The sequence below is a fragment of the Leucoraja erinacea genome, chromosome 5, assembly GCF_028641065.1.
Source record: "Leucoraja erinacea ecotype New England chromosome 5, Leri_hhj_1, whole genome shotgun sequence".
NCBI lineage: Eukaryota > Metazoa > Chordata > Chondrichthyes > Rajiformes > Rajidae > Leucoraja > Leucoraja erinaceus.
The window spans coordinates 71667984-71695666 of record NC_073381.1 but is presented as its reverse complement, the minus strand read 5'-3'; the positions used below and the strand labels follow the sequence as shown (position 1 = coordinate 71695666).

Genomic DNA, 27683 nt, shown 5'->3' with positions numbered 1-27683 from the left:
CCGGGTTCGATCCTGACTACTGGTGCTGTCTGTACAGAGTTTGTACGTTCTCCCCATGACCTGCGTGGGCTTTCTCCAAGATCTTCGGTTTCCTCTCACACTCCAAAGTCGTACAGGTAAATTGGTTTGGTGTAAGTGTAAATTGGACCTAGTATATGTAGGATAGAGTTAATGTGCGGGGATCACTGGTCGGTGCAGACTCGGTGAGCTGAAGGGCTTGTTTCCGCGCTGTATCTCTGAACTAAACTAAAGTAAATCATCTAAGGTGGGAGTTTTGGGATAGACTATCAATATTAATACAAGATAGTCTATATAACCACAGATTCAGATTGACACTCTAGTATAGCAGTTGGTGCTTCGGTCACAGTTTCACCAACACGGGTTTAATCCTGATCGAGGATGCTGCCTATAATCATGAATGTCCGCTCTGAATTGCAACCATTTTTTTCAGTTCGTGCCACATCCAGAGATGCTGGATGTTAGGCTAATTGGCTGCTATACTGTAAGTGATTCCCAGGAGAATTCAAGTGGACTTTATAGGCATGAATCAGAAAATGGGTTATAGAGAAATAAGTGGGAATGGGACTGATTGGACTATGCTGGCATGCTCATTGGGCCAAATGGCTCCTGCTATGTCAAAAGGAGATAAGAGCCATTGAAAAGCAACAGACTCAGTGATTTGCATTTTATGATCGGCATTTCAGTTCAGCATCATCCAGCAGATTTAAAAGGAGGATTTGAAATAGAGAAACTGGTCCTGGAAACTTTGTGTAGGAAGAAACTGCAGATGCGGGTTTACACCGAAGATAGACACAAAATGCTGGAGTTTATTTAGCGAATGCAAAGTCCTTTAGCCAAGCAGTTGCCTCTTGAATTGCTGTATGAAGGGTGACAAGTCCTCCTTTGAGTCTTTGTTGAGGGCATGCTTCAATGATGTGTTGCATTGTTTGCTGCTCTCCACAAGCACACCGTGGGGTTGGACTGCTGCCCCATTTGTGAAGGCTGGCCAAGCAGGGGCCATGTCCAGTCCTGAATCTATTCAGCGTCGTCCACTGCTTCCTTGGGAGATTGGTGCCAGGGACCGGTAGGGTGGGGTCTGACACCAGATGTTTATTTGGGACGTCCTTGGACTCCCATTCCTTTTTCCAAGCTGATTGGATGGTGAAATCAGCTGGTGGTGGGTTCTTCCAAATTAGTCGTCTAGATGGAAGTCGAGCAGTGGGTGGGTTGAAGATATCCATGTGAATTGGCAGGTGAGGGGAGTTTTTGGTCTTTTGGAGCATCCTTTGAGTGAGGACTACTCGCCGGATGTGTGGAGGGGCTATGTTGGATAGGACAGGGAGCCAGGGAAGTGGTGTTGAGTGGAATGTTCCTGTGATGATCCTCATTGTTGAGTTCAGTTGAGTGTCCACATGGTGTGTGTGGGATGACCTGGACCAAACAGGAGCACAACATTCGGCTGAAGAAAATGCAAGGGCTAGTGCTGAAATGTGCAGTGTGGGGGCTGCTGCCCCCCCCCCACTTTGAGCCAGCAAGCTTACTGAGGAGATTGTTTCTGGACTTCACCTTAGCTGCTGTTCTTTTGAGATGTTCCTTGAAGGATAGGGTCCTGTCAAGGGTCACCCCGAGGTAGGTTGGAGTGGGGGCATACTTCAGTTTGGTCCTGCTCAGATAGATGTTAGGTTCTCTTGTGGCTTCTGCATTATGGAGGTGGAACACACTGGAGACCGTTTTTTCTGGGCTTGGTTTTAGGCGCCAGGTTTTGCAGTACTTGTCCAGTTTAGCAAGGTCTTCATTGAGCACCTGTTCCAATGTACCAAAATCTGGTGCTTGGAAGGCCAAACAGATGTCATCTGCATAGATGAATTTGCGGGATTTGGTGGTGGGTAGGTCATTTGTGTAAAGGTTGAACAGGGTTGGGGCTAAGACTGACCCTTGCGGGAGCCCATTCTTCTGCGTTCTCCATGCACTCTTGTTCTGACCAAGGTGAACTCTGAACCTGCGATTGGAGAGCAGAGATTTGATGCTGGAGTAACTCAGCGGGACAGGTAACATTTGAAAGATGCAGCCTGTCCTGCAGAGTTACTCCAGCAATTTGTGCCTATCCAGTAAACTTTGTGTAATGGGTTACTGCTAGATACCAACATGTTCCCAAAATTAAAATGGTGCCCACTTCAATTTTTAAAAGCAGCAATATTCACAATAATGTGCGAGGAATTAATACAGTTGTTGATAGTTCTTTTGCTCACTAACCTCTCCAGCTCCTTGAAACAGTAATGTGTGATCTGACAGCTTATTCTTGGTGATACGTAGAGCTGACAGCAAGCCTGCCACTGCCACTGCAGCTGTCCCTGAACAGAGATAATGTCCATTAGTGACAACAATACATAAACATTTCATGGGAAGGCTGCTGAGTTGCTCTCGTTATAAACTCCTAATTAGTAGTTTAGTTTAGAGGTACAGCATGGAAACAGGCCCTTTGGTCCGCCGAGTCTGCGACCTATGATCACCCATACATTGGTTCTATCCTACACACTGGGACAATATAGAGAAGGCAATTAACCTACAAACCTATACAACTTTGGATTGTGGGAGAAAACAGGAGCAAACCCACGGGGGGAAGGTATAAATTGCTTACAGCACCCGTAGTCTCTGGCGCTGTAAAGCAGCAATTCTACCGCTGTGCCACCCTCAATCAATACATCAATCAAATTATATAATTATATGACAGGAAGGTGACATAAATATTTCAGGACTCGTAATTATAATTTACTTTAAAAATTACTAATTCGTACAGCTAATGTGCCACTCAGTATATGTCCAATCACAAAATTCAGCATTGCAGGTCTAAAGATCAAATCAGCATTAATAACTCCAACACAGTAACAGGCCCTTTGGTTCACCATGTTCATGTCTTCCATTGTACACTACATTAATCCAACATAAGGTCCATGCCTTAATGCCTTGGTGACTTTAATACTGGTCTAGATAATTATTAAATGTGGTAAGACTATCTGCTCCTACCACCTCCTCAGTCAGTGCATTCCAGACTCCATCTACCCACTGTGTGGGTGAAAAAAAAATAGCCCTCAGATTCCTTCTAAGCTCCTAACTCTTGTTTTTGTCACTCCACATGGGAAGAAAGATTCTTATTCCCCACTTTATTTTGTACAATCTCTATCAAGTCACCCCACTTTCTTCAGCACTCCAAAGAAATGAAACCCAGTCTTTGCAACCTCTCCTTTGGGCCGAATAATATTCCATGATAGGCAACATCCTGTTGAATCTCTTCCACACTCTCTCCAGCACAATCATATCTTTACTATAGTATTGTGATCAGAACGGCATGCAATATTCCAGTTGTGCCCAATACAATGTTTTATAAAGTTGTAACATGATGCCATGACTGATGAAGGCAAGCATCAAATGTGCCTTGTTTGCTACCCACTATCATGCTGGTGCTTTCAGAGATTTATAGACTTATACCCAGTGATTGCTTTGTTCATCAACACTCTTCAGGGTTCTATCCCTTTCTGTGTATGTGTTTTGCTTATATGCCCTTCCAAAGTACATCAATTGCATTAAGATGTAACCAAGTTAGTATTAGATGCCAAGGCAATACTCATCACAAAATTTACAGAATGTTCAGAATTCTCCGGCACAGTGGCGCAGTGGTAGAGTTGCTGCCTTATTGATAATTATGCCCATCTAAGCTGCTGAATATGGTCTATTTTGCCATATCCCCTGCCTGTACTTGTGTCTGTTTAAATGCAGCCTAAAAGTTGCAATCATATCTGCTTCCACCACTTCTCCATGCAGACCTAGTTGTTTCTCTTGAGGCACATTTGCATTTGGGCTTTGCAGAAACACCAAGGTCAAACGCACACATTAACAAAACATGTCAAAATAGCACATAGAATAATTTGTCCTCAAAATATGATCATGCAATTGTTATTTCTACTTTAAATTTGGTTAGTTAAAGCCTTAATTTTACAACTGCCGAAAAAGCTGATCATTAAAATATTTTATGAAATTATGGCAAATTGTGTAACAAGGATAATAGTGCCACTCAATGTTCACATTCTCTAATTACAGATTGCAAAGCTTACATATGTTCTTTTTATCACAAATCCAAACATTGCAATGCCGAATGCCAAAATGTTGCCAAATATAACCAAGAGCGATAATGGGTTAGTTTTGGCTCCCGTCTGGATTAAACAATATACAGATGGGATATTTTTGAAGGAGCTAAATATATACGTGGAATCTGTAAGCTGCTGAATAGTGCCACTGAAGCAACTTCATCATTTTATTTATGCATGTCCTTCAGTATACGGCCTGAAATCAAGTGAAGTAGTCAGGGAAGGAGAAAAAGAAATGTTATCTGGACAAGGTTCCCCAGTGAATCAATTAAATCTATACAAGGGAAAATTGTGACATTTTCAGAGTTTTTCTGCCATCGGAAGGACTCTCACCTATTACAGAAAAGTTTAGTAGTTCTTTGGGAATCTTTGTCATCCAATTTTCCATGCTGATCTGTTTAATTTGCCTGCGTCATTTTGTGGGTCATCTTTGTCATGGTAATCAATGGTGAATTGTAAGACACCGAATGTTGCACTCAGTTACAAAGGTAATAAAACGTTTTAAAAAAAGAAACGGGTGGCACATGTTTGGGAGAGATAACTAAATGGCAGTATAAAAGACAGCACGTTATTACAGTATTCAGTGGTGTGAAATGTACATTTATTGTTATCAGATCATGGCACAGATCTGACAATCTTTACTCTTGTAACTACCAAAATAACAATGGTCATCAGAAATATACAAGTATACTGTAGATTAACCCTTATTAATTTATGCCATTTATTACCTTCATCACACATATGTGCATGCCACCCTTTACATGGTATTATGGTACTACACCAAGACTCTCTCTCGCTCGGCACTCTAGTCAGTTAAGCCAGATGCGAGCAGCTGGCTTTTAGAATGTTCCTGTGTACTTAATGGAATAACGTTGGATTTCACCATGTGTGTGTTTTCCATATGGGTCGCCGATAAACATATACCACAGTCGATATTTTTTTAAATAATGCGAACCGGACTTCTAAAAATACTTGAACAACATTAAACACTGCAATTTCTACTTATTTTCTCTTTGAACTACATATTCTGTCCCCCAATAATCTATTCCTTAAAAAAAAATGCTGAAGTAACTCAGCAGGTCAAGCAGCGTCTCTGGTAGACATGGATAGGTGACATTTTGTCACTTTTCAGTATATCTCAGTACATGTGACAATAAACTAAACTAAACTAAGCAGGTTGGGACTCTTCTTCAGATTAATTTTATGTCAATTAGTCTGAAGAAGGATCCAAACCTATAACATCTTTAGTAACGTGTCAGTTTATTTGTTGAACTAAATTAAGGTGCATGTTGCAATCAAAAGCGCTTGAACAAAAGCTACTCAGTGCTTTGTATCTTTTTAATTATGAACCAGCATCCACAGTTCCTTGTGTCTAATAATCTACTCTTCCAAATCTAACATTACATAACATGGATGATCCATTAATTTAACTATTTTCCATCCAAACTAAAAGAGGCTCTTTTTCACTAAAATTTTCAGATGAAGTCATGGATAATTTGATTTGTTTCAAAGCAAATAAATGCTTCCAATTAAAACCATTATTCAATAATTGTAATCTTCTGCAAATTTTGCAATGTGAAAAGCATTCCAATGAAAGTATGTCCCAAGGACAGTTCTCCAAAGTGTACTCAGCTACCTCCTCAAAGAAATTCAATAAATTCAAGCCTTTTTCCGAAACCATGCTGACTTCACAAAGCCTCCTGCACTGTTCAGATACTCGATAAAAACATGTAACATAACATATACATTTGCCCACATTATGTTCAGAGATTTGCTCACTAATCTTAAAAAGTATACCCCACCCATTTTAGATTTCCCATGGTTTTGACTTTACAATGGTACATAAATAGATGCTGCTTGTGCAAAAATATGCACAACCATATTTGCATTGTAAATCCTGTTGAATTTGGTGATATAATGCCTAACACCTCATTTATCCAAGCAATTCACATAAGGAAGACAATGACACAAGCTGCATTTAGCAGCCAAACTAAAATGAGGAAAAAAAACAGGTTATTTCCCCTGAAACAGGGATGCATCCAATTCGTATAATCACATGTTGCACATGAAAGATTGGCATGTAAAACAGAAGGATCATACCACCTCCAAATCTATCCACTATCCACTGCATCATGTACCTCTTCCCCATCTGAGGCAGTGAGTCCTATAAATTAGCCTTATCAGCCACCTCACAACCCAGGCAACTAAAGTGGAAGGAAGTCATCCTTCACCTCAGAAAAGATAAAACTGCTGGAAGAACTCAGTTGATCAAGCAAGACGACACTGAGTTCTTCCAGCAGTTTATTTTTTGCTCCAGATTCTTGACTTCATGATCTATCTCAAAAGGGGGCAGCGTGACGTGTTTGAACAGTGGTGTAACATTTTTATTGGACAACTCTGTCCACTGCCTTTTGCACGGAATGACGGTAAGTGTCAGCAAGTTTCCAGATCTCTGGGGAAATAGAGGGGTTCCAATGAAATAAAATTGTAAATGCTGGAAACTCAGCAAATCAGTCAGCATCTGTGGTAAGAGAAAGAGGTGATGTTTCAAATCTTACTTTGTCTATGGAACAGATACATGACAATGTGCTACAATGCTAGGAACTATCTTCTGCACTCCATATCATTTCCTTTGCTCTATCTATTGTAGTTGAGCTTGACTTTATAGTATTTAGGTATAGTATATCTGATCTGTTTAGATAGCATGCAAAACAAAGCTTTTCACCGTACCTCAGTACATGTGACCATAATAAACTTAAACCTGAAACCTAAACAGAACATCAAAGTGTCCAGGATATGAAACATTAACTGCTTCTTTCTACAGATGCAGTCCAACATAGTGAGTGCCTTCTGAAGCCTTCCAATTTTTCTAGCTAACTCCATAAATCATTTCCTGGCTTCTTTCCACCACCAAGAGGGAGAAGCTAGCATGGACTCTTGTACTGGGGCACAAACTTGCTTACCTATGCTAGGAATCTACATTGAAATCCTCCATTTGGTTAGCGTTGCCACCGGATCCAGCCCCTCTCATATGTGATGATTATATATTTATAAAGACAAAAGATAACGATGAGGTATTATACTTTTTAAATCATTTGCTATTTTACATTCATATTTTTAAGTGTGGGGAGAATTATAATATTTCAGTGTTTCATTTTTCCATTTTTACTGAAAGCATTGACAAGAAACAACATTGCAGGTTTGGCTTTGCAAATACTTCCAGAGAAGTTTTGTAAAAGGAGGTTGTTTTGACCTGCAAACAATATGCAATTATTTTATTTGAGGTTCAGGGGCATGGAGATTTGTCCCTTGGCTCCGGATGGGTCCAGACCTGGAATGTATGCAGACCAATTTCCCTCCGGGGATGAATAAAGTTTTATTGTATCATATCGTATAAATATCAGCAAGCTCCACTCTGGCAAATGTGAGCCAACGTGGGTTGGGACCACATGTCACCAGTGAGCACGTTCTGGTCCAGTTAGGTTTCTGTTTCAGCCTCATCAATGATACTTTCAACTGACTTTTGGAAATGATCTGGACAATGCATGCAGGTGGTCGCCAATGAAAGCAGAGAAATTCCTACCTATAGTATGTAGCATCTGGAATTACTTCAGCGACAAGCAGGACTAAACCAAGACCATTGCTTGGAGATGAAATGATGGATGGACAAAAGTGAATGGCAGCAAATGGGAAAGGGAGTTGATTAGATTAGATTAGATTAGATTAGATTAGGTTCCTTTATTGTCATTCAGACCTTTCGGTCTGAATGAAATTTTGTTTCCCTGCAGTCATACATATAATAAAAAATGACAAAAACACACAATCAACACAAATTTAACATCCACCACAGTGAGTTCACCAAAGACCTCCTCACTGTGATGGAAGGCAAAATCTTAAAGTCTCTGTCTCTTCCCTCTTTGTTCTCCCTCTGCGCCAAGGCGATCCAGGCTCCAGATGTTGTCACCCCACTGGGTGATGGTAAATCCCGCGGCTCAACCGTGCTCCGCGAACGGGCTGGTTCAAACTCCGCGGGTGGTCGCTGCCGCCGCCGCTACAGCTCCGAGGCCGGGTCGGGTCTCTGCTGCCGCCGCCGCTGCCGCTGCCACTGCCACAGCTCCGAGGCCGCCAGCTCCGCCATTAGACCTCGGCGCAGACGGAGACGGGGAATACGACAGAAAAAAAGTTGCATCCCCCGAAGGAAGAGACCAAAACATGTTTCTCCCACCCCACCTACCCACACACATACACAACTTAATAAAACAAAATTAACTAAAACATGACAAAGGAACAAAAAAAACGAAAAAAAACAGACGGACTGCAGGTGGGCCGCAGCTGTTAAGCCAGCGCCACCATCTTGGATGGCACTTTAATATGGGAGAAATGAAGAATGACAGAATTAAAGTGGTGGATGAAGTGCAGAAGCTTCAACTGCACAAAACGGGAAGGGGAGAGAACATTTGTGGCCTGGGATACATTAGTGTTGGGGTTCAATAGTTTCTTCATTGTCACATGTACAGAGATACAGTGAGATGCTTGTAAGATGGCAGTGGCACAGTGGTAGAGTTACTGCCTTACAGCGCCAGAGAAACGGGTCAGATCCTGACTACGGGTGCTGTCTGTGTGGAGTTTGTATGTTTTAGAACAGAAAATTGCAAACCCAAACAAAACGCCAGAGGGGCACAGTGGGTCAAGCAGCATCTGCAGAGGGAATGGGCTGATACCATTTTGGGTCAATTGGAAGACCCTTCTTCCCACTGATTCTGAAAATTCACAATGTTTTAGAAAATTCCAAAGTCCACAAGTTGGTGGGTAGACTTCACACCAGAGCAATTCCACTTTTCAGACTTTTTGAAAAGACTGTCCAGCTGCTGCTGGTTTTCAAGTCTGGCACACAATGCTCAAGTTGCATTGTAAACACACGTTTTACTGGGCGCCACATCTACGACAAATCCCAAGGCCTGCTTGACTACTAGTGGAACTGGTCCAAATTCTTATCAAAGAATGGGTTTACACATTGTGTAATTTATTCAGGACATTTTATCTCAATGCTCACAGGGTCTGTCAAGTTTTAAACTTCCACTTGCGCTGTGCAATGCTGCATGAAATCCAAAGTATTTATAACACCAGGTCTATAGCCTCATAACAGTGGAATATATGTGGCATGAACAGGCAGCATTCGAAGAAACCACAGCGAGCAGCCATCTGCACCACAACACATTCTTGTGACAAGGCAGGGTGTAAAAGGCTGAAATCTGAAGCATATGAAGTGAAATAGAATAACTGGATTTGCTGAGCGTCCATTTAGACATCATTTTTCTATTATGCTTTACCTATATGGATTATCATTTTTATTTACATCATGAATAAAATCTGAGTATGAACATAATGGTACACGGACGCGGCGCCGATGGACGAGAAGTCAAAGAACCGAATGGGAACGAGGCCGAAACGCCAAAAAACCGAAAGAGTACGAAGACAAAACGCCAACCAACCGAAAGGATGGATACAAACTAACTGAAAGGGCGGGACGCCTAAAAGCCAACAAACCGAAACATCGCCTAAAAGCAAACTCACCGAATGGCCGCTCTGTCGACACGCTACCTACCCAAAAGGCTGCGTCGCCGACAAGCCAACGAACCAAATGCTGCTCAACAGAAAAGTCCAATAACGGACATGATGTTGCCGGGGGCGAGACTTGTCAGCGATTGGTCCTGACCACCGCGTCCATCACATCACTGTGGAGGGATGACCATTGTCCCACACCTCCGTTCCACCCGACCCGCAGCCCGCAGAAGGTGGCCGTGGGAGAGTGGGGGCTGTCCCGAACAATGCGCACCTTCGGCCGCTTACAACTTGGTGCTTGGGTTCAGATTGCCCAGTCACCTATGGCTTGTGTGGGAAAATGAACCCCACGCTCCTGTCTCCCTCTTCTCTCCCCTCTTCTCTCTACCCCCATCTCTCTCTCCTCTCTCTCCCTTCTCTCTCTCCCTCTGCTTTCTCTCCCCCCTCTCTCTCTCCCCTTCTCTCTTTCTATCCCCTCTCTCTCTCCTCCTTTCCCTCCTTCTCTCTCCCCCCATCTCTCCCTTCTCTCCTCCTCCCCCTCTCTCTCTCCCCTTCTCTCTCGCCCCCTTCTCTCTTTCTCTTCCCCCCTCTCTCTCTCTCCCCCCTTCTCTCTCTCCCCACTTATGCAGAGCTGCTATGGAAGTTGAGCAAACTGGCAGCGGTCCGTGTGAAAATACAGCACCTACCAACAATGAAGGCACCGTGACACCAACTGCCACAAGCCCTTCCTAAGGGACGGGGTTTTAACTCGGCATTAAAAATCAAAACAGACCTACATTAATTTAAAATCAAAAATGTTACATGTATAAATCGTTCTTACATTTGGGAACCTGGTTAATTAACTTGTGGCACTATTTCCCTGTCCTAACAGCCTTTGCTTTAGCCGGTGGTCATATCCATTCCATCCCTCCCTCGCAAAGATGTGAGATTTCAATTTGAGCGCACTTGTTTGAATAGATGCAAGCGGCATGTACGGCGTCTCTCCTTGGCACGCTATACACAAAGCCGATGAAATGAGACAACTGTCACACCAAAGATAGACACAAAATGCTGGAGTAACGCAGCTGAACAGGCAGCATCTCTGGAGAGAAGGAATGGGTGGCGTTTCGGGTCGAGACTCTTCAGTCTTCAGGTAGGTGGCATTTCGACAGAGCGGCCATTCGGTGAGTTTGCTTTTAGGCGATGCAGCTTTTCGGTGAGTTTGCATTTAGGCGTCCCATCCTTTCGGTTAGTTGGAGTTTCGTCTTCATACTCTTTTGGTTCATTGGCGTTTCGGCCTAGTGTCCATTCAGTTCTTTGGCTTTGACTTCTTTGCTCCGGCCTCTCATCCGTCTGCACCACGTCCGCACATGGAACATAATGGCTGATTCTAAAGCCATGGAATTGCATTCACACCTAAACTACTTTTTCTTTTCAAGGCCAACATACATACTGAAATATTTGAGATGCATCTGAAAGCACAAATTAAATTTAGAGTTTCAATGCAGGACTAAGAGACAACAGTGATCTTGGTTTAACATCCCTGCAGATGAATCTAGAGGAATTTGCAGAAACAACACTGGTTGTACTTTTTCAAAGCTATGGCTTTCCTTTGCCATTGATATTTGAACACAGAAGGTGATGGTGAATTTCATGATCAGTTCCTGCCTTCACTGAGAGGTCACTCCCAAGCTGTAAAGTGTGGCCCAAAGTTTCCAGAGCTTTGTTCCAGACCCTTCCTATCAGGGTATTTTGTTGGATGGTAGAAATATGTTAATAGAGGACCTTTCACAAGAAAGAAGCTGCTGGATAAACTCAGCAGCTCAGGCAGCATCTGTGGTGAGAAATTGACAGTAGATGTATCAAGTTGGGGCCCTCCCTCAGTGTGAAGAAGAATGCAGATAGTCTGAAGAAGGGTCTACCTGTTCCTTTTCTCCAATGTCTGACCCACTGAGTTATTCCAGCTTTTTATGTCTATCCTGAAATGTTGAATGTCCATTTCTTTTCACAAATGATGCCTGACCATCTACGTTCCTCCAGCAGTTTGTTTTTGGGATCAACATTATGGCATCTGCGGTCTCTTACGTCTTCATCTGACAGCACACCTTTGTTTTGCAGGTGGTTAGTGCAAACATCATTCTTTCGTGTGTTTCATTGAAAGAGATGGGGCTTGGCCTCTGAATACGTGCCTATACAACATTGACTGCATGGTGGAGTACAGGAAGAAGATTGAGAACCTTGTGACCTGGAATCAAGTCAACAACCTTTCTCTTGATGTCAGCAAGACAAAGGAGATAGTGATGGACTTCAGGAAGCGAAGCAGTACACATACGCCCGAACCTCCAGTCTCAGAAACAGCTTTATTCCCAGAGGTATAGCGGCTCCGAACCGGCCCTGCTGAGTGCCCCCCATCCCCCCTGGACTGTCTCCCTCAGATGGTCACATCGCACCGTTTATTTATTTATTTTATTTTTTTGACATCGGTTGGAAGCTGCATACTAAATCTCGTTGCACTGATGTGCAATGACAATAAAATATATTATTATTATTATTATTATTATTATTATTATTATTATTATTATACCCCCGGTATCCATTGACCGCATCGAAGTAGAGATGGTAGAAAGCTTTAATTTCCCAGGAATAAATATCACCAGCAACTTGTCCATATTGAAGCAATGGCCAAGCAAGAACACCAACACCTCTACTTCCTTAAAAGGGTTCGGACGCTCGGCATGTCCCCAACAACTCTCACCAACTTCTACAGTTATGCCCTTGAAAGCATTTTATCGGTGTGCATCACATCATGGTTTGGGAACAGGTCCATGCAAGACCCTAAGAAAATTCAGAGAATTGTGTACACAGCCCAGACCATCACACATACCAACCTTACTTCCACTGACTTTATTTACACTTCACGCTGCCCCGGCAAGGCCACCAGCATAATTAAGGATGGTCAGTCCCTCTTCCCCCTCTCCCATCAGGCAAGAGGTATAGAAGTGTGAAAACACATACCTCCAGAGACAGGAACAGTTTCTTCCAAGCTGTGAACCACCCTGTAAACAGGGACTAGAGAGTTGTCCCGAGCTACTATCTACCTCATTGGACCCTTAGGCCTACTTTTAATTGGGCTTTACTGGACTTGATCTTGCACTAAACATTATTCCCTTCATCATGTATCTGTACACTGTGGATGGCTCGATTGTAATCATGTATAGTCTTTCCGCTGGTGGGTTAGCACGCAACAAAAGCTTGTCATTGTAGCTCGGTACATGTGACAATGAACAAAAATAAAACTAAACTCTAGGATTCCTCAAGCATGCTCCATCAGACTATTGTCAAACTCAAAGGTAGGCACAAAATGCTGGAGTAACTCAGCGGGACAGGCAGCATCTCTGGAAGAACCTACCTGATCTCCCGGTTGCACAACACTTTAACTCCCCCTCCCATTCCCAATCTGACCTTTCTGTCCTGAGTCTCCTCTATTGTCAGAGTGAGGCCCAGCAGAAATTGGAGGAACAGCACCTCATATTTCACTTGGGTAGCTTACACCCCAGCGGTATGAACATTGACTTCTCTAACTTCAAGTAGCCCTTGCTTTCCCTCTCTCTCTATCCCTTCATCCTTCCCAGTTTTCCCACCAGCCTTACTGTCTCTGACTACTTTTTATCTCTGTGCCGCCCACTCCCTTGACATCAGTCTGAAGAAAGGTCTCGACCCGAAACGTCACCCATTCATTCTCTCCAGAGATGCTGCCTGTCCCACTTAGTTACTCCAGCATTTTGTGTCTACCTTCGATTTAAACCAGCATCTGCAATTCTTTCCTACATATTTTCAAACTCAACTCCATGCTCACCAGTCTCGAGATCCTTTGATTCCCCTGAACAGCAAACATATAAGTAAGTAAGTAAGTAAGTAAGTAAGCAAGTAGGTTTATTGGCCAAGTATTCGCATACAAGGAATTTGCCCACAAGTAACAACATGACATACAGTGACAGTTACGAATGACTCAGAAAACACTAAACATTAATAATAATAAAACATTAATGATAACACACCATTGATCAAGCATGTGAACCAACAAAATACCAGATCAAAGGCAGGCTACAGATTTTTGGCTGTTGAGTAGAGCAACTACTCGTGGATAAAAACTGTTTATGTCTGATCAAAGTGGAGATTTGGCTTTTAATTTCAATGACTAAAGTTGACTTCACAGCCAGACTTCATGTCAGAGCTATAATATCCTCCTATGCTACTGGGCTATCACATGGCTATTGTACTGCATTTTAATAGGTTGAAACTAAATTCTCAATACTAAGATTAAACAATCCAGTTGTTGCCAGGCAAAATTGGCTTAGGAATAGATATTTGTCTGATTAAGGCACATTTTTCAGATTGAAATTCTAATATCTGTTAGAAATTACATATTTGAGCATATTTATATGGTTTAAAACAAATACTAGGAACATAAACCCAGATAAACCAACTAATTTCAGGTTTTAAATAATGACTAAGCCACAGCTGTAACTTGAACTTTCTTTACAATCTGAAAGCACCATAATTACTGTAGACATGATTAGACAAAAGACAATATCCTGTCTGGACTTTATTCTACTCAACTTAAGTACAGTTGTATCCGCATTTGGCAGTGAGGATCCCAGGCAAAATAAATATGCTGTACACTAGATTGAATTGAATCGAATCATACTAAACCAAATCAGACTCCCTATGTTTGAGAAGTAACAAACAAAGTTACAGACCCGAACCCTAATGCACATATTGAAGAGTTTGAGTTTAGTTTATTGTCACGTGCACTGAGGTCCAGTGGAAAACTTTTGTTGCATGATATTTTTAAGGCAGAGATAGAAAGATTCTTGATTGGTACGGGTATCAGGGGTGAAGGGGAGAAGGCAGGAGAATGGGGTTAGGAGCAATAGATCAGCCATGATTGAACGGCAGAGTAAGGGCCAAATGGTCTAATTCTGCTCCTATCATTTATGACCTTACTAGTCAGCGGAAAGACAATACATGATTACAATTGAGCCATCCACAGTATACAGATGCATGATAAAATGAATTACATGAATAACGTTTAGTGCAAGATAAAGTCCAGTGAAGCCCGATCAAAGATGACCCGTGGGACTTCAATGAGGTAAATAGTAGCTCAGGATTCCTGAGGAATCTTGTCTGACAGAAACATAGGTAGATTCTGAGTTATTTCACTCTGTGGAGGTAATGTTACAGTCATGTCACAGAGAGAGGATGAAGCAAAGTCTTCAGAAATACCAGAACACAAATGAGGTAAAAGTATAATTCTTAAATGCTTAAGGAAACAATAACTCAGAAACTTGGAGCAATTATTCCCACCTTCCCAACATAAAATAGGTGGTAAAGCTGCTGCCTTACAATGGCAACACCCAGAACACCGCAGCACAGAGACAATCCCTTCAGCCCACAATATCTGTGCCAAACATGATGCCAAGTTAAACTAGCTCCTTTGCCTGGGCGTGATTCAAATCACTCAATTCCCTACATACAAGATACAAGATACAAGATACATTTAATTGTCATTTGGACCCCATGAGGTCCAAACGAAATGCCGTTTCTGCAGCCATACATTACAAACACATACCCCGATGTCAGAGTCAAAGTCAAAGCCCCCGGCTGGCGATGGCGATTGTCCCGCGGCCATTAAAGCCACGCCGGGTGATGCAAGGTCGCACACCGGGTCTTGGTGTTAGAGCCCCCGGCGTGCGCTCGCAGAGTCCCGCGGCCATTCCAAGCCGCGCGGGGCAGCGATGTAGGCCCCGCTCCAGGAGCTCTTCAACCCCGCAACTCGGGCGGGGGAAGTCGCCGTTGTGAGAGCCCTGAAAAGCGGTCTCCCTCCAGGGACCCGCGGGCTCCCGGTGCCGCCGTCCACAGACCTGCCGTTGGAGCCTCCGACTCTCCGGTCGGGCCGCAGCAGCAGCAGCAGCCGCAGCTGCGCTCCTCCATCGCTCCACCCGCTCCGGACTCGGCCAGCCCCGCGACGGTGACGGTGAGTCGTAGCACCAGAGTCCCCGGTCTCTTCCTGTTGGAGGCCGCTCCTCGTTGCGGCCCCAACGACAACGGAAACCCGACGAGAAAAGGTCGGGTCTCCCGTGCAGGGGGAGATTTAAAAAGTCCCCCCCCACACACACACACCCCAACAAAAAAATAACAAAAAGTACATAAAAACACAGACAGAAAATAATAAAACGCGGACAGACTGCAGAGGCCGCTGCTGACGAGAGTCGCGCCGCCCACCGGAATACCCACGTGTCTATCCAAAAGCCCCTTAAATTCCATTGCAATATTGGCCTCCACCACCCCTACTGGCTGTGTCTTCCAGGCACTCACCACCCTCTGTGTAAATAAACATGCTCTGCATATCTCCTTTAAACTTTTCCCCTCGCTTCGTAAACCTCTGCCTTCTTGTCTTTGATATTTTCCCCCTGTCTACTTCATCTATGCCTCTCGTAAATTTGATATACTTCTATCAGGTTTCCCCTCAGTGCCCAACACTCCAGAGAAAACAATAAAGGTCTCTTTATTGCTAATACCTTCTCGCAGATTCATTCCTAAACTCAGATCTTGCTTGCAGGCAGTCTGCATGGTTTCCCTATGACTGCATGGGCTTCTTCTGGCTGCTCCAATTACGTCCCATATCCCAAAGTAAGGTGGCAGATTAATTGCCAATTGTATATAGTCCCATGTGTGGGTGAGTGGTAGAATCTGGGAGGAGTTGAAGAGAACGTGGGAAAAATTAAAAAAATGGGATTAATGCAGATTTGTATAAATGGATGATTGATGGATAGCACAGACTCACTAAGGAAGGGCCTGTTGTCATGCTGTGTGACTTTTACGACTGAGTTATAGCACCAAACAAAACCTTTCAAAGCCATCAACCTACATTGTTTATAGAGAAATCAGTCAGGCTCATTCACCCACCATTACTCAAAATTATTTTCTCCCAAGTGCCTTACCAATTCCCTTTGGAGATTCCTGATGATTTTTTCCACCACCCCCAAAGGCAGGTCATTTATATTCTGTGTTTTACCCATATATTGCAGCAAATCATGTCCATGTAGAAATAACTGAGAATGCCGGCCCTCTCTTCATTGCAGATGTGAAACACTCTTCCCAGGTGAAGCATCAATGTACCTATTTGTCAGTACACTGCTTTTGATCATTGTAGTCTCTTCTACATTGGGGCAACCAAATGCAGAAAAGGCAACCTACATCTTGTCGACAAGGCTTAAGCCATGATTCCATTTACTGATCGCTTTAATTCTCTACCCTTCCAACTTAATTCTTCTACCTTGAATCTTCCACACTAGTCCAACAAACCTTCAATGTTCATAAAGATACAGCACCTCATCTTCTAACATGGGAGACTCTAGCCTTTTGGACTACTCAGTGATTTCAACAATTTCCAATAATCTGTCCCAATCTTGTATCCCACGTTTCAAGTATTCACCACCTTTCCCCCCTCCCCTCTCTTCTAGTTGTTTCCAATGTCCTTATTCGCCTGCTACTTGTAGGTCCCATCAGATGATTATTGTTATTTACCAGGTTTTATTACACTTCTTCAGCTAACTTCACCACTTCTGTCATTCACTTTTTCCCTGCCATCCACTGTACCCTTTGAGCTTTGAGTTTGTTTAGTTTATTGTCACGTGTAACCCAGGTTGCATGCTAACCAGTCAGCGGAAGGATCCTTGGTCCCATCTCAACCCTTCCCCACAACTTAGAACTTCAATTCTAATCATTCTTTTCCCAATTTTCTCTCAAGATGTTGCCCAGCGCAATTTTAATTCAAATTTTAGGCATCTGCGGAATTGTTTTTTTTGGCTATTCCTTTTTTGAGCTGAATCTGCTGCTGCAGCGTTTCCAGGCAGTCTATTATGTACTCTAGTCAAAGGAAAACAAAACAATTATTTTCCCCAATTACATTACATATATGGTCACCAACCTCACTTCGAGTAGAACCAGATTCACTCCACTGCCTGCCAGAATGCTTCACAATTTTGTTCACCACTATTGAATCGCCTTTCAAACACTGAGGAATTTAACTTACATCTTTCATATTGTGTTTACAAGATTAGCACCTAAACAAGCACTAGCTTGCCGACAAGAAACTTGGTTGGCAAAAGTCTAATTGGGTTCTTGTTGATACGATATATTGCTCGACTTACAAGGTTACAAACAAGGCTCACCAGATGCTGCCTGGTGCAAGGGGGTAACCTGGAACAAAGGGATGTAATGTTTTCACCAATGCCCGTGTTCCCACAGCTCTCAATTTCTACTGTGCTATTGTGAGGAGTTGCTCAAGAAACTGCTACGAGACCATGTAGAAAAAAAACACCGAAAAATTCCCCAGCTCCTGTTACAATTTTGTTGCTGAATTATTCCAGAGAAATAAAAGGTGGAACCAAGCAGAGCTTCCACCTGCTCCTTAGCACAGGGAACAGCACAAGCTGGTTAAAGAAAATACCACAGTCACACTTTCAATGAGGCTTTCAAAGAATAAAATACCATAAAACACCAAAAAATAATATAATACCATAAAGGACATAAAGTGCTGGAGTAACTCAGCAGGGCTGGCAGCATCTCTGGAGAACAGGTAGGAGATGCAGGCAGCATCTCTGGAGAACATGGATAGGTGACCTTTCTGGTCAAGATCCTTCTTCAGACTGACTGTAGAGAGGGGCGGGGGAGGATGGTGGGGGAGAAAGCTAGAAGAGGGAAGAGGCAGGTAATAGGTAGACCTAGGGAAAGGAGGATTTAATAATAGGGAGATGGTTGGAACAAAGGCTAGAAATAAGGCAGAAGGTGTGAAATGGAATTGAAGAGTTGTGAATTATGAAGCCAGAGGGAGGAAAGTAGCAGGAGAGTTGGGGGTGGGGGGGTGGAGGGGGAACGGGGAGGAGGGGGTAAATTGGTGGGAGGAGGTCCAGGTAGGACACAGGGGAGGAGGGGAGAAAGGGGGGGGGGGGGGGGGGGGGTAAGGGAGAATAAAATACCATCACGCTTCCACCTCTGACAAAAAAAATCAAACCACGACCTAACAATTAAAGGTTAATTAACATCCTATTTATTATTGTTCATTTATTTAATATTTTCAAATTTAGTTTTGAAAAGTCAATCTGGACTCAAGAATATCAAGTAAGGAGAACAGTACTAGGCTCCTCAGTCTCAAGCCTGTTCCACCATTCAACAAGATCATAGATGATCTGATCTTCACCTTGGCTCCCCTTTCCTGTAAAACACTCAAAACACTCAAAATACAAAAAACAAGCCCAGTTTAGCCTTCAATACATTCAATGATCACTGGTCTCCCTGGTAAAGAATTCCAAAGATTCAACAAATTCTGAAATAAAAATCCTTTTCATCTCCATCTTAGCAGACAACCATCTGTTCTGAAACTGTTACTTGTCTATTCCAGATTCCATAAGGTGAAACATACTCTTGGCATCTACTCTATCAATCAGACACATACGGGGTAAATGACTAAAAACGAGTACCATGTGACAGGTAATCATCTGCAGTCAGCACTCCTCATTTGAATTGAAAGATAGAGCATGGAAACAGACCCTTGGCCCCTCGAGTCTATGCCGACCACCGTTCACCCACCCTATGTTATCCCACTTTCACATCTACTCCCTACAAATGAATGGTTAATTTACAGAGGCCAAATAACTTTTTGAGATGTGAGAGGAAACTGGATTGTCTAGAGGAAACCGATGCATTCAATGAGAGAACGTGCAAACTCCACACAGACTGCGCCCGAGGTTAGGATCGAACACGGATCTCTGGCTGTGTGAGGCAGCAGCTGCACCATTGTAACAATTAACAGGTCAATCTGATTCGATACATCGGTTCAACTTTCTCACGCACTTGTACTGATCAACCAGATATACCGGCTTTCAGAATGTGCAGGCCTGCAAGTCAGGTCACCCATGCATCTTGCACACCATGCTAATAAATCTTGGTTTGTAGTTCTCTTTCATTTTCTGGTTCCCCTAAAAAAGGCTGCAAAATCAGAGTGGTTCCAATAGTGGCAGCTCAACCTTCATGGTTTTCTTCTGCCTGCCCCGGTTATGCAGCAGAAATAGCAAATGGGCACAGCAATTCCAGCTTAAACCATATTTCCTACACCCATTTACACATGTTTACTCTAACCCAGCTTTTCCAGTCCTCATTTTTTGTGTTTTCTGAGAAATTTAGTTTTGTTTAGTTTAGTTTATTGTCATGTGTAGAGTAACAGTAAAAAGCTTTTGTTGCATTCGACAATACATGATTACAATCGAGCCATCCACAGTGTACAGATACACGATAAAGGGAACAACATAACAAGTTGCAGTTGTACAGGGTCTTGGTGAGACCACACCTGGAGTATTGCGTACAGTTTTGGTCTCCAAATCTGAGGAAGGACATTATTGCCATAGAGGGAGTGCAGAGAAGGTTCACCAGACTGATTCCTGGGATGTCAGGACTGTCTTATGAAGAAAGACTGGATAGACTTGGTTTATACTCTCTAGAATTTAGGAGATTGAGAGGGGATCTTATAAAAACTTACAAAATTCTTAAGGGTTGGACAGGCTAGATGCAGGAAGATTGTTCCCGATGTTAGGGAAGTCCAGGACAAGGGGTCACAGCTTAAGGATAAGGGGGGAAATCCTTTAAAAACCGAGATGAGAAGAACTTTTTTCACACAGAGAGTGGTGAATCTCTGGAACTCTCTCTGCCACAGAGGGTAGTTGAGGCCAGTTCATTGGCTATATTTAAGAGGGAGTTAGATGTGGCCCTTGTGGCTAAGGGGATCAGGGGGTATGGAGAGAAGGCAGGTACGGGATACTGAGTTGGATGATCAGCCATGATCATATTGAATGGCGGTGCAGGCTCGAAGGGCCGAATGGCCTACTCCTGCACCTAATTTCTATGTTTCTATGTTTCTAACAAATGTTAGTGTAAGATAAAGTCCAGTAAGGTCCAATCAAAGAGGGTCTCCAATGATGTTGATAGCAGCTCAGGACTGCTCTCTAGTTATTGGTAGGATGATTCAGTTGACTGTTAACGACTGGTAAGAAACAGTACCTGAGGTTGGAGGTGCGCGCGTTTCACACTTCTGTACCTCTTACCTGATGGGAGAGGGGAGAAGAGGGAGTGGACAGGGTGAAACTCATTCTTGATTATGCTGCTGGCCTTGCTGAGGCAGAGTGAGGCATCAATGGAGTCATTGGAATGGAGGTTGGTTTGTGTGATGGTGTGGGCTAGCCACTGCTCACTTACCCCGTTGTGGACTTCCAAAAATCAGAATTCCATACGTACTTACAGACTTAAGAACTTAATGTGCAATGTTTGAAATTAACAATTAATTTCAATCATGAAAGGGTCCCACTGTCTCAGCTATCACAACATATTTCAGCTTCAAAACCTTGTTACTTTTGCTGAGGTTTCACATGAGCACCTTCAACAACTGTCCACACTTCCCCGCAACAGCCCGGCTGTTTCCAATTACTTGCAAGCAACGATATCCCTTCGTCCAGTATAATTATCAGGGAATATGACTCACTCACTCAACCACTGCCTGAAGATTATTAATCTCAGTCAACAGCCACAAGTAATAACTATGGCTATCATCGAGCACAGCACAGACATGGTGCAGTGAGCCTGCAGTTAGTGCTGTTGCTGCTCAGTGAGAGACTAAAAGGTTCTTCTGAACTTGCATTATCTCCCTGTGAATGCATGGGCTTTACCCCCAGATAGAACTATACAGCACGGAAACGCATCCTTCAGCTCAACTTGCCCATTCTGACCAACATTCCCAGTCTATGCCAGTCCACCTGCCTGCTTTTGGCCCATATCCCTCTAAACCTTTCCTATCCAATGTCTTGTACATGTTGCTCCAGTTTTCACTCCCACAGAAAATAAGTGCTGGTAAGAAGGTTAGACACAAAAAGCTGGAGTAACCTTCATAGAGTGGGTCAGGCAGCATCCATGGAGAAAAGGAATATGTAACGTTTCGGGTTGAGACCCTTCTTCCTGAAACGTCACCTTCCTCTCGACCCGAAACACCACCTGTTCCTTTTCTCCAGAGATGCTGCCTGATCTGTTACTCCAGTTTATTTGTGTCTATCTGTGGTGTAAACCATCATCTGCAGTTCCTTCCTACACATTTTGTTAGGTAGAAAGGTTAAATGGCTTAAATTATCCGAAGAAGGTGTCCTGACCTGAATTGTCACCTATTCATTTCCTCTAGAGAAGCTGCCTGACCTGCTGAGTTAGTCCAGCATTGTGTGTCCATTCAAGGTGAATTGACTGTTTTAGATTAATCCTAACGTAGATGGATGTCAGAAGAATATGGAGAACTTGATAGGCATCCAAAAACGGATTATTAGAGGATGAATGGTACTAAGGTAATGCGTTAGGAGCCATCATGGACTCCTATGGCTTATAGATTATGAAATATTAGGAAATATGAAACTTCTCTTGCCACATAATGGATGCAGCTTACTGTTCTAATCCTGACTTATAACCATTTTTGCTGCAGGCTGACATCCACAGCAGTAATTCCTGTATAGGTCCACACTCCTCATACAAAAAAGCACTGGACTAGAAGTCAATGATTAAAAATGTTTTAAAATAAAAATAAAAATATCGGCCATCAGGGAAAATCTATTAATAGTTTTATTTTGCAAAGTAATCAACTTTAAAATGTTTTCCTGATGTTTGAGGCTCAGCTTCAAAGGAGATTCTCACAATCCCCATTTCATTGCTTCCTTCAAAGCCCCCCATTTAAAAAAAAAAGCTCCCATTCAGGATGCTTTTCCATTACGTACTATGTGGCACTGCACTGATGTAATTAAGCTCTGGAATTCTTTCATTTCAAACAAGCTCAGTGGTGTTTTATTAAACGACTCGGAAAAAGTTACTTGAGAAAAAGAGAGAATTGCACACTTCATGTGGCATCGCATTCAGAATCAAAAACAAAGGATTTATTTAGTATTGCACAGAATTACGAGGTTAGTATGGGAACAAACGGCTTAGCAGCTCTTACAGTAGCTGCAACTGTGGCACCTGGTTACATTATTGGATGTGTGAACTCAATCACAAAATTTAGATTTCAAAAAAGAAATTCCACCTTAATCCTGTCTTGCATCCTGCACACTCCAGACCTTTCTTTTTCCTACTGTCTTGACTTTTCCTCTTCGAATCTTCTCCAATGTGTGCAATTTGGCCTTGACTGATCTTGTCGTGTTCTGGACACATTTTATTGAGCTGATGTCAGAAACCTCACTGACTGTGGTGATTTCCCTTATTTAACCCATCACTGTGTCACGCCTGTCCTCTGAAGCAATCCGTACTACATTCAGGCCACTTAGTAATTCTGTAAATACCTAAAACCTCTGTTTGCGTACTGTGTCTCTAAACCAAACTAAAACTAAACACTGAACTCTTTCCAAGACTTGCACAGTTCATGTTCTGCAGTATTATTGGCTTTTCTAAAGGCACTAGAAAATACATTGTTGCAGTCAACTCAAGCAAAGCTTTTCACTTTCCACTTAAAATGTGGAGTTTTGTAACGCCTGAAAGAGACCCAAAACTCAGGCAAAACAGCCCAGTTTAAGGAGACAGCCCTTGCAGGAGGATTATAGGCTCTTCCTCTGAACTGCTCCTTGTTGGAGGATTATGTAGACATTGTACATCAATGCAAGACAGTGGTTGAATGTTCAGGGTTGTGGATGAGGAACCAGAGTGCTTGCTTTGTTTTGCATGACACCAAGCTTCTTGATCATTGTTGGAGATGCAATCAACCAATATTCCATTAAACTGCTGATTTGCCCCTTGTAGATGGTGGAAGAAATTACAGTTTTATGTGACTTGTTCACTGCAGGATACCCTGTCTCAATCTTACATTTGTAGCCACAGTATTTATACAGCTGGTCTATTCTGCTGATCAATGGTGACTCCCAAGAATGTTGATGATGGTTCATTTGAACAATTCAGTTGAATATCAAAGACGGAGATTTGACATGCTCTGAGTCTGAAGAAGGGTCGCCACCTAAAACATCACCTATCCACGTTCTCCACAGATGCTGCCCGAGTGTGTCATCTCTGTGTCTTTATTTTTGGAAACCAGCATCTGGATGTCCTTGTCTCTACTCTCCATCTCTTGAAAATGTCCAGGGGATGGGATGATTGATCTCCAACATTGATACAGTGTGGAAACAAGCCCTTCGGCCCAACTTGCCCACAACGTCCAATATGTCCCAGCTTCACTTGTGCCACCTGCCTGCACTTGCTCCACATCCCTCTAAACCTGTCCTATCCATATACCTGTCTAACTGTTTCTTAAACATTGGGATAGTCCCAGCCTCAACAAACTCATCTGGCAGCTCTTTCCATACTCCCACCACCCTTTGTGTGAAAAAGTTACCCCTCAGATTCCTATTAAATCTTTACCCCTTCATCATGAATATGTCCTCTAGTCCTCGATTCCCCTAAGAGCAAGAGATTCTGTGCATCTTCAAAGGTGTGAATTTTCCACATCGTCAAGTAGATGTCAGTATTGTAACAGTAGTGGACACCTTGATGAGAGATGTGGCTAGTTCTTGTTATCCAGTGGCCTCAGCCATTACATATGACATGGAATGCAGATTGAATTCAGCGATAGCATAATGGTGGGGATTTCAGAAGACAGTCATGTACTTGGCACTAAAGATAGACACATAGTTCTGGAGTAACTCGGCAGTCAAGCAGCATCTCTGTAGAAAAAGGACAGGTGACATTATGAGCCGGGACCCTTCTTTCAGTCTGAAGAAGGGTTCTGACCTGAAACATCATCTGTCCTTTCTCCCCAGTGATGCTGCCTGACCTGCTGAGTTGCTCCAGCACTTTGAGTCTGTCTTTGGTTATATACCAACAGCTACAGTTCTTTGTTTCTACAAGTACTTGGCATTTCTAGCTAAACTTAATTGCAAATTGGCACAATGTATAATTTTGTTGTCAGTACAATGCTTTCCCGTTGCACAACACAACACCTCTCATCTCTGGCCCTAATCTCAGCAACAATATTGCCTTTGCCTTTTCACATTTGAAAAGTAACCTATGATGAGTGTTTGTCGGCACTGGGCCTTTACTCGTTGGAGTTTGGAAAAATGAGGGGGGACCTCATTAAAACATACCGAATAGTGAAAGGCTTGGATAGAGTGGAAGCGGAGAGGATGTTTCCACTATTTAGAGAATTTAGGACTAGAGGTCATAGCCTCAGAATTAAAGGTCGTTCTTTTGATGAGGAGAAATGTCTTTAGTCCGAGGGTGGTGAATCTGTGGAATTCTTTGCCACAGAAGGCTGTGGAGGCCGTGTCAGTGGATATTTTTAAGGCAAAGATGGAAAGATGTTTGATTAATACAGGTGTCAGGGGTTAAGGGGAGGGCAGGGGAATTGGGTGAGGAGGAAGAGATAGTTCAGCCTTGATGGGCCGAATGGCCTATTTCTACTCCTATTGCTTTTGACATGCCATTTGATCATATTATTGTGTTCCACCATTTCCACGCAGATCTTGATGACATGTCCTCAGGAACATTTCCACATTGGCCATAAGTGTTTTAAATTTCATGTGCGAGGCTCCGCTATTCACTGGGAAACGTCTTTTCATTTTGCACTGTACTTGTTGCTTGCAAGATGACAATAAAGGTTGATTGATTGATTGAAGTCAATTGGCCACGTCTGCTTTGATCCCTTGAGCTCACCACTTTCTCACTGCCTATCATCAGCTCCTCCATCTAGAGAACCCTGCTCCCTATGTGATCATGGTCCTGCTACTCCCTCAAGCAGCAACAAGTCAAATTCATAGCAAGAGAGCTATCGATGCAGACCAAGCATCGGTGTAGACCAAGATAAATAACATGTAGTACCATGAACAACACATATTTTATTGGAAATATGAAATTATCAACTAAAAATAGTGGCTGATGCCATAATACAGACGTCACACTGTTCTGAAATATCTGAGTATACTGTTTTTAAACACCGCAGGATAGAAAGGAGGAAAAATGCCTCGAGGTCCCATTCTTGATGCCTCCTACACCACAAAATGCATTGACCAAGATTTACATGTGAAAACAATATTCTTGGGGAAAATAGCAGAGCAGAGACTGGGAAGACTAAACCTTACATAAAACCAGTATTGCTTCAGAACTTACATCGAAAGCAACATGGTCTGAAAAAGGGTCTCGACCCAAAGCATCATCTTCTCCTTGTTGTCAGGGATGTTACCTGCTCCGCTGAGTTACTCCAGCATTTTGAGTCTATTATGCTCCAAAGGTTTTCCTAATTCCATTAAAAGGCAGACACTAATGCTGGTGTAATTCAGTGGGTCAGGCAGCATCTGCGGAGAACATGGATAGGTGACGTTTCAGGTCAGGCCCCTTTCTTCAGACTGATGGCAGAGTGGAGTGGGAAAGAAAGCTGGCGGAGAGAAGGGACCGGACAAATCACAGCTGGCAACAGATTATCTCAGGTGAGGGGGTTACCTGAGGCAGATCATTGGACGAAGGTTAGAAATAGAAATAGGGAATATGAAAGAGATACTGTACATAGTTGTGAACTGTGAAGCTAGTTAAAGGACTTTTGGTGGAAAGGGTGGAGCAACTGGTGCAAGGGATCAGGGAGGGGAGTGGTGGGGGGAAACTAAGGGGGGTGGGGAAGGTAAGAGAGTTGGGGAGAAAAGGGAAAGTCATTCTACTTGTGTTTGCATCAATCATTCAAACCAATTCAACCGACTCCCCAAAAAACAATTTGCTTAGAGTTTACAGTATCAATCGTGCTATAAATTTCTCCCTCATTTCTCAATTAAAAGGCCACACAAAGTCAGGAAACTAAACAATATGTCTTCCATTCTGACAAACATTCCACATTAACAATGTCTAAAACCAGGATTATTCAATTTATAATAAGTGTCAAGTTGGTTCACTGTCAACTTATGAACAAAGAACCGCACTGTCAAGACAAATGTCTTTCACCCATTTAAATGAGAAGCACCTTTTCTTGACCATAAGGCACTGGTACAAATGAGGTTATGTCACATCTACACGTGTTGGGCAAGGAAATGTACTCTCTGTACCAATCTTATTTCATATTAACTGCTACATACAAATAATCAATTAATTTACTTTTTGATTGGAGAAAGGCTAACTTTGATGAGATGCGAGATGATTTAAAAGGAGTGAACTGGGACATTTTGTTTTATGGGAAAGATGTAGAAGAGAAATGGAGGACATTTAAAGGGGAAATTTTAAGAGTACAGAATCTTTATGTTCCTGTTCGGTTGAAAGGAAACAGTAAAAATTGGAAAGAGCCCTGGTTTTCAAGGGAAATTGGACATCTTGTTCGGAAAAAGAGGGAGATCTACAATAATTATAGGCAGCATGAAGTAAATGAGGTGCTTGAGGAGTATAAAGAATGTAAAAAGAATCTTAAGAAAGAAATTAGAAAAGCTAAAAGAAGATATGAGGTTGCTTTGGCAAGTAAGGTGAAAGTAAATCCAAAGGGTTTCTACAGCTACATTAATAGCAAAAAGATAACGAGGGATAAAATGGGTCCATTGGAGAGACAGTGGGCAGCTATCTGCAGAGCCAAAAGAGATGGGGGAGATATTGAACAATTTATTTTCTTCGGTATTCACCAAGGAGAAGGATATTGAATTATGTGAGGTAAGGGAAACGAGTAGAGTAGCTATGGATACTATGAGTTTCAAAGTAAAAGAAGTACTGACACTTTTGAAAAATATAAAAGTGGATAAGTTTCCAGGTCCTGACAGGATATTCCCTAGGACATTGAGGGAAGTTAGTGTAGAAATAGCCGGGGCTATGACAGAAATATTTCAAATGTCATTAGAAACGGGAATAGTCCCTGAGGATTGGCATACTGCGCATGTTGTTCCATTGTTTAAAAAGGGTTCTAAGAGTAAACCT

The 27683-nt window shown here is 42.7% G+C and overlaps 1 protein-coding gene across 1 annotated transcript in view; it reads right to left on the bottom strand.

The window, feature by feature from the left end:
* me1 (malic enzyme 1, NADP(+)-dependent, cytosolic) overlaps positions 1-27683 on the bottom strand; it is a 354758-nt gene that overhangs the window by 83399 nt on the left and 243676 nt on the right. Inside the window, exon 8 of the mRNA XM_055635901.1 lies at positions 2254-2351. Within this exon, the coding sequence (XP_055491876.1) occupies positions 2254-2351 (98 nt within the window). The remainder of the gene's footprint in view (positions 1-2253; positions 2352-27683) is intronic.